This window comes from Chenopodium quinoa, unplaced genomic scaffold (genome assembly GCF_001683475.1).
Source record: "Chenopodium quinoa cultivar QQ74 unplaced genomic scaffold, ASM168347v1, whole genome shotgun sequence".
Taxonomy (NCBI): domain Eukaryota; kingdom Viridiplantae; phylum Streptophyta; class Magnoliopsida; order Caryophyllales; family Amaranthaceae; genus Chenopodium; species Chenopodium quinoa.
The window spans coordinates 7,106,115-7,114,823 of record NW_018743850.1 but is presented as its reverse complement, the minus strand read 5'-3'; the positions used below and the strand labels follow the sequence as shown (position 1 = coordinate 7,114,823).

The following is an 8,709-nucleotide window of genomic DNA, read 5'->3' as shown; positions in this document are numbered from 1 at the left end:
CCTCAAATAATTATAAACCCCTCCTTATCATTAATTTGGCCGTCACCCGTGCAAAGGTACATCCACTTGTCCATTTAGCAATACTCTGTTATGACTAAATGCTTTATAACCATTCGCTATAAAGCTATTATATTTTAATTAACCACAGTGTTAAAAGTGTCATGTGATAAAGATAGAGTTATTTGGAAGAGAATGTTGGAAATCTTAGAGAAAATGAGAGAAAACTAAGAGAGCATGAAAAAGCTTAATTATATTGATAATAGGATACAACTATTTATAGTGTTATAATCCCGTAACAACAATTGGGAGGGAATTTGAACCTAACCACCTAGAATTGAGCATCGAATCTGAATTAGTCTAAAGGGTGAATCGGGTGAAACATTTGAGAAAAAAAAAAAAAATCTATAGTGTTACAAGATATCCTAATACAATCTCTATGATTCACAAGAATCAAATTAGATAATAAGTGATTACAAAATATTAACTATATTCACATAACATAATATCATATTACACCAAAAATAAAAGGATTTGATAATAATATTGATATCAAGAGAGATTCTCTTGGTATCTCTAATATCTCTCTTGATATCTCTAATATCTTGTAGAGAAGTAGATCAAAGGAGATGTTTTATGGTTGTTCTTTGTCATATTTATTTTTTCTATTGTTTAAAATAAATCAGTAAATTCTCAAATTATTTCTATTTTTCTGTCACCTTTTCTTTAGTTAATTTAGCCCATTAAAAAGACAAAAAAGCAGGTTATATAAACCCCCTTATTGGCTCCAAAGTTTTTCATTAAACATTTGCTCTTCCTTTGTCTTGTTATTGTTTTTGCTTCTTTGTTTTTCCATTCAAAGCTCAAACACCCACCTTCTTTTCTTTCTCCCTTGTCAGTCTTGCTGTTTACTGCAAGGTTGACTCATTCTTCAAACACATATTTGGGAAGAGAGAAGAGGAGCAAAAAGCTTACAAATTAAATATACCCCTTTCCCAAAATTCATTGAAGCTTTGAGTCTTATTTCATAATCTCTAATGTCTGACTTAGAATTCTTCTTGTACCTTCTCCCATTTGTTTTGGCTTTATCTTGGACCCTCAGCTTCCTTAAGAGAAAGAAACCCTTTCCAAATCTTCCTCCTGGTAACACTGGTTTGCCCTTTATTGGGGAAACTTTTGGCTACTTAAAGCCACATCCTGCTACCACCCTTGGAAAATTCATGGAGCAACACATAGCAAGGTAATGAAAAAGACCATATGCTCTAATATTTTGTTAGTTTACCACCCGTAACTAGGAGCTTACTAGACTCTGACTAACTTTGATTCGAGTCGGGCTAGGCCCCAACCAAGGGTAGAACTCTCCCTACATAGGTTCATGCATTCCCAGTTTCATATTCAGAAATTTTATCATACACTCTGTTAAATGAACTCTGGATTACCTAAGAACAAAGTTGAATACATTTAGACCACCATATAACTTGTAAGATACAAATAAGCAAATTGTAGTATATCTTTCATCCACCCCAATTCTCTAAAGTTTTATTAGTTGTGCAGGTTTGGGAAGATTTACAGGGCAAATTTGTTTGGGGAACCGACAATTGTATCAGCAGATGCTGGGCTGAATAGATTCATCTTTCAAAATGAAGGGAGGTTGTTTGAAAGTAGCTACCCAAGTAGCATTGATGGGATACTTGGAAAGTGGTCTATGTTGGTTTTGAATGGAGAAATACACAAAGATATGAGGAATATATCTCTCAATTTCTTGAGCCACAGTAGGCTTAAAGCTCATCTTATCAAAGAGGTTGAGAGGCAGACTGTCCTTGTTCTTAAAACTTGGCAAGAGAATTGCACCTTTTCTGCTCAAGATGAAGCTAAGAAGGTATCTTTCTTCTGCACCTTTGAATTTTCTTTTTTTAATTTATTTTATCTCATTTATATTGATTGTCTGGATGAAACCATATTTTTTTATCTTGGGTTTTGCAGTTCACATTCAATGTGATGGCAAAGCAAATACTGAGTTTGGATCATGGGGAAGCTGAAACAGAGCATCTAAAGAAGGAATATATTAATTTTATGAAAGGTGTGGTATCAGCTCCCATCAATTTACCAGGAAGTCCTTATAGAAGGGCATTAAAGGTAAATTATAGTCCTAAAAAATATCTTTGTTGGGGAGGGGGGGGGGGAGGTAGAGGTAGGAGTGCCGAAATCATAATTGCCCATATGTCACGGTGGAAATAATTTTGGCACTCCAAAATTTGATTTCGGATTATAGGAGCACATTTTTCACTTTTCGGTGCTCTATTTACTGATAGGAGTGTCAAAATCAATTCCCATATCACAAGGGTAATATTGGTATTATGGGTTGTTTATAGTAGAATTTATTAGAGGGAAATGCAAAAATTGAGTTTAGGAAAACTAATACTTATATGATTAACAATTTACTAAATTTTATTGACAGTCGAGAACAGCCATACTAGATTTTATAGAGATGAAAATGGAGGAAAAGTTGAAGAAGAAAAAGATGAATGATGGGAGTGAATATTTTGAAGAAGATGATCTACTTGGATGGGTGTTGAAGTATTCCAATCTATCAACAGAGCAAATACTTGACTTAATTTTGAGTTTACTGTTTGCTGGACATGAAACTTCCTCTGTTTCCATTGCATTAGCCATCTTTTTCTTGGAGGGCTTCCCTTCTGCTGTTGAACAATTAAGGGTATGCCCTATTTTCTAAAAAATTATTATCATGGATTAATTCAGCCTTTAAATTTTGGTTCCATTTGCTTATTTGTTTGTTTTAATGTGTTTAGGAAGAGCACCTTATGATTGCCAGAGCTAAGCAGCAATCAGCTGAGAAAGAATTGAACTGGGATGACTACAAGAAAATGGAATTCACTCAGTGTGTAAGCCTTCTTAGGACTATATTATTTAATATTTTAATCACTATAAAATGCAAGCAATATTTTAAGTTCTTAATCATAAAAATTTGTTGAACATTACGTCATGAAATATATGGAAATCCTGTCTAAGACCATGGTTAAGAGCCTGTTAAGTCATCGTTTATAATATTGATGATATTGTTGTAGGAACGATGGTTATTTTTGGGTATTCGTAATTTTAAATTTTTTTAACCTTATTGGTTAGATAATAATTTATACTAGAGTTTATGAGAAACAATACAAAATTTACGAACATAAAATAGAACTTTTATGGGATTTTGATTAATAATGATCAAATGAAAGTGGAGACTGGTGAGAAGTACATGTTCATAAAATTAATAATAATAATAATAATTTTGGTAATAATCGTATATAATTAACAATCTTAAATGTATTTGTTTTTATGAAGGTTATTAGCGAAACACTAAGGCTGGGCAATGTAGTAAGGTTCCTGCATAGGAAGGCTCTTAAAGATGTTCGGTATAAAGGTAAATGTCAGCTCTACTAATGAATTAGTATCTGTTTTTCTTTAATAATTTATTAGAGTAAACTTTTTGGGTGGTTCACGGGAAGTTTGCCGGCCGGAAAGTTGATATCTTATTTTATTTTGTTGCTGTGGTTTAATTAATGTAATGTTGCTGTTGTAAAGGTTATGACATTCCATGTGGATGGAAAGTGCTGCCGGTTTTAGCAGCCGTGCATTTGGATCCTGCCTTTTATGACCAACCTCATGTCTTCAACCCTTGGAGATGGCAGCAGGTCAGTTTTCCCTACTTTAATTTTCCGCCTTACCATCTATTCCGTTCACAACCATCTTTACACATTGAGAATTCGAGTATATTTATGGTAAAATAATACATTTAATAAGTACTCGTATTATATTAGTATCTACAGAGTACTTATTTTTTAATTCAAAATATAAATCGTTTTAATTCATATTTATATGTATTGAAAATGCGAAAATAAGGTTTATTTTTTATGGGAATTGGGCCCTATCTAGTTTTGGGACATGTATCCTAATCCTATGGGCTAGGCAATCAAGCTGGTAGGAGTTGTTGCTATTCCCTGACCCCTAACCCTTCTCCCTCCTTGTCCCTACGAGGATCCAAAGCTTTTGTGAAAGGTCATGAAATAACTGCCAACTGTTTTTCTTCCAATTCTCGTTGTCCCTTCTATAAAATTACTTGTACTGCCAATATGTAGAGCTTGTAGATATTTTTTTATCAGGAAATTCAAAAATGAAGATACTTAAGAATTAAGTCGACAAAGATTAGTACTTTGTATATTATAGTAGTGTTTAAGAGTCATCAAGTGGAACTTTCTCATTTTCTTAGGAAAAAACAAAACCTTTTCGATTCTCTTTAAAGGGAGAGGGCGATTACTTGACGTGAAAAACATGAATAAAGGTTGAATTCTCTCTATATTCATACAACCTAAATGTCTATCTGAATTAATCGATGAAATTCGAACTGATCAATTCCAAAAATATACTTTGAACTCAGTAAGAGTAAATTAAGAGGTAACGAGGGGATCAAGGGACGTGCGTGCAGCCTAGAGGCTTGTTAAAAGTACATTATCTTAGATGCTGCACAGTTGATGTTTACACTTTACTTGTTTATAGATGTGTACTCGTACTTGTGATCTAGTACAAGATAAATGTGTACTTGTGATCTAGTTCAAGTTTATCTTGTAAGTGACAAAAACATTATTGTAAGTAATAAATAGATCAGTGTGCTAATAGTTAGGTAAACAAGTTTGGGGTTATTAAAATTGACTAACAACTAGAAGATCAAAAAAGCAAATGTTTCAGTTATGAAATCTTATTATATGTAAGTTTACTGTGCTTGGGAAGTTATAAATGAGAGGTAGAGTACTAAAAGTTGTAAATTTGTCTTAGATTAGGGACAATAAGAGCAGTTTTAGGATTAGAGACAAAATAAGGGAAGGGGACCACGCATAAGAGAGAGCAATGCCCCAAACATGTGTGTGAAATGTAAGTTTAGGGCAAATTTAATTTATGAAAATTGAAAGATCATTGAGGACGGCCCCTACTTTCCGTTTGCACCCGGGTATGAAATATGAATCAGTCCTAAGACATGCTTCTTAAACAGGGTAGTTGAATATGAATAGTCTATTTAATGGATACAAATTATAGGACAACGATAAGGGTATATTTGGTTATCTAAAGAAATAATTTGTCTCACTACCCTTGTTTCTTAACTTTGTTGTCTCCATAAAGATTCTAAATCAGAGCAACAAACGGAGTGAGAGGGAGTATACTTGGGGATTTGTAAATACAATAAAAAGGAAATGCTATTAATTTGAATATTTTTTTATATATCTCCTATTATTTTGATTTTAATCAAAATATTTATGTATGTATAACTTCTTTACAAGTATATAGTTTCTAGATAACTCACTATTCTTTAGAGGAATGAAAAATTATAATTTGATTCTTATAGTTCATGTATTGTACTTTGCAGTTTGTGATATTATAAGCCACAAATTACAAAATAGGCAAATAAAATGAAAGGAGTACTAAATTTATTGTCATAAATGTAATGAGCACCACTACATTTTTGTTTGTTTGGTCAATTTTCAACTTGAGTTCCACATTTAACAACTACTCCAGTAGTATACAACTATTTACTTGTGTACTCTCGACTCTCGATAGCTATATAACACCAGTAGTTTTTTTTTGTTTTCCTTTCTTTCTTCTTTTGTAAGTTGTAAATGATTTATTAATGTCTATCAATCAAGATTATTGTTTAACATTCTTAATTAGAAATAGGTGATATGGAGTAATAATTTTCTTTTGTACAAGTGCATAATTTTTTTACGAGTCTCCTTATTAAATTGACACCTGAAATGACTTATTAAGTACTCCGAATAACATACAAAGTAATAAAATTTATAAGAATTTGATTTTTTCATTGCTAAATTAACTTACAAAATTCCTAAACCCTTCATCATAATTAACCTTATATATTTGCCGGATTGACCTTAAAAACACATGAATAGTCACTAGCTAAATGAACAAGAGCCATAAGAAGTACTCCAATTGATAATTTTTCCCAATTTAATTTATTCAAGGGGTGAAACCAAATGATATATAGGGAAAAAGATTAATTAGGACCCACTGTATGAAGTGTCGTGATAAACCCGTGGGTGTAGCACTCTGGTACGGAGGAGGGTTGTGTTTACTGTTTAGATGGATTTGATGGGTTTGGTTAGGAGAAAGTTGGGGTTTGATTTGATTAACCAAACCCACATTTTCCCTCTCATCATCATCCAAAGAAGAGAGAGAAAGTGATTTTTTTTAAGTAAGTGAAGTGAGTGAGTGAGTGGGCTGTGGTCCAAAAGTGATAATTGCCCCACGTGGAAGTGGGACTGTAGGTTGCACGTGCAACATGTCTTTTCTTTTTCAACGGGTCCGCAAAAGCATGATGTCGGCCCCAAGGAATTTTCTCCCCTGCAAAATGGCAATAAATCACATTTTTCCTTTTTTAAGAAATTTCCTTTTCAATTCCTTTTTGATGCTCAAATAAAGAAAAAGGAGCAGAAAGTTTTATTTCTTCCTTTTTTTTTTTTTTTTTTTTTTTTAATATAAACACTTTGTAATGCAACAAAAGTTTATTACTTTTGCTTACTCCGTATTATTCTTTGATATCTTATTGAATGATCTCATGAATTCTACTCCCTGCTCAATTATTAGTTTTAAGGAAAATACCAAAACTCCTAATTCATTTTACAGTTGTTCATTATATTATACTAAATCATTTATATTAGTATTATATTAATACTATTAATATTATTAATAGTATTAATATAATACTATTATACTATAATATCCCTTTCTTTATATTATACAATTTCTTATAACAATTTATATTATGACAGTGTGTTCATTCGAAAGAATGAGTTAATTATCTGAAGGCTAAGTTGTTATCTAAAGTCTTGTTTATCACATAGTTAAATTAAACCCTTTTGTGGAGGGTTGCTCATCTCTTTCTTTATGAGACTACTTCCGATAATAACTTGGTGTTGATTTTGGGGTTATATGAGCCTTTTTGAGCTAGCAGAAGGAAAGGAAAATTATTGTGTAATCCGCACCGATATTTCCACCTCTTATTAATATTATTAGAGTAGTTAGTATTTATTGAAGGGGTGGGTATAATTATAAGAGGTGGGACATTAGTGTTATACTGTGCAATAATCTCTCCAAAATACTTTCACATTAGACATAGTTTCCTTAACATTTCCTTTAAAAAGATATTCTAGTACATAGTATTAGCATAATTATAAGAAAGTACAGAGTATAAATGTAAGGGAATAGAACATTCAAGAGTACTAAATTAAAGTAAATTTTCGCATGTTTGTCAAAGAATTAATAGAATAGTACTACTTTGTCAATTATTTTTCTCAAATTGTACTTCACTTAGAGATCGCAAGAGTTAGTTGCCATTCAATGTACCTAATCTTGTGAATTGTGATCAATTCAAAGTATTAAAGTCACATTTCTTCCTTAGAAGAGACAAATTACAAAGTGTACTTTATATATACAATTTCTTAGTACATTTCAAACTAATAATTAATCATCCATAATTAACATGCATAATCAGCATCAATTATTTTATCATCATGCATGCATAATCTTCAATTTGTTGTTTTCATCTTTTCAGAATGGTGTAAATCGGGGAGGCATACCAGTCACAAACTCGAGCTCCAGCCCGACTAGCGGAAACACTTTCATGCCATTTGGGGGAGGACAAAGACTATGTCCAGGATCAGAACTAGCTAGAACGGAGATGGCAATTTTCATCCACCATTTGGTCATCAATTTCGACTGGAAAATAACGGAGAAAGATCAAGCTTTTGTTTACCCATTCGTCGAGTTCCCCAAAGGATTACCAATTCAAGTTCAACGCTTAAGTTTTGGACTCTGAGTTCATCAAATTCCCAACTTAAATCTATCATCCAAATCTTGCACAGAAAAAAAAAATATATTAATAATGATAATATATTTATCTATACATACATATATATTGGAGAAAATTAAGTCAATATTTTCCCAGATTAGTAGTAATTTCTGGGTTTTTTCTTTTTTTTCGGGGGTAGGGTTGCTTGGGATTGCTGTTGATAGCCTAGCTTCATGTAACAAGAGAAGAATCAGCAATATTTAATGGGTGAATTGAAGCATAGAAAGACAAGCAAGACCAATTGGTTTAATTTCTTCCCCTTCTGATTTTGTAAATGCCTTTTCACTTTTTTATTATTATTATTATTATTATTATTATTATTATTATTATTATTATTATTATCATCATCATTATTATTAAGCCGTCCACATTGGAGCTTGACGGTTATTTTAATTGTAATTTGTACATGCTCTATTGTATTCTAGACTTTTAAGTAGTATTAATTTATGTAATATATATTCTCCCAATATTATCTAATATTTTGACTTAAAGCTCGTCATGGCTGTGCTTTAGGAAAGTTGTTGCTTAATTGCATGTTTAGCAAACTTAAATTTACTCAAGGGCAGTTTTCTTTCAAGATAAAGAAGATACTCGATGAATTAAATAAGTGACAAGCAATTTTCACAAACAAAAAGGGCATGGTAAGTCTGCCTATACATCACTCATATTATAATGATATAAAAATCCTTAATGCGCGTAATAATGGAATGTTGAGAGATTAAGGGGTATGAAACATCAAATTAAAGGTATAATTACCACTTACACATCATTCTAAAACAACTTTAACCTAATTT

At 32.0% G+C, this 8,709-nt stretch overlaps 1 protein-coding gene across 1 annotated transcript; it reads left to right on the top strand.

Annotated features, from left to right (window-relative positions):
* The first annotated feature begins 792 nt into the window (after positions 1-792).
* On the top strand, positions 793-8,369 carry LOC110686172 (cytochrome P450 90B1-like). Its single transcript, XM_021862763.1, has 8 exons — positions 793-1,237; positions 1,552-1,876; positions 1,981-2,133; positions 2,456-2,713; positions 2,808-2,900; positions 3,346-3,424; positions 3,586-3,695; positions 7,619-8,369. The coding sequence occupies exons 1-8, from the start codon at positions 1,035-1,037 to the stop codon at positions 7,880-7,882; spliced, it is 1,485 nt and encodes a 494-aa protein (XP_021718455.1). The 5' UTR covers positions 793-1,034; the 3' UTR covers positions 7,883-8,369.
* Positions 8,370-8,709: the final 340 nt, after the last annotated feature.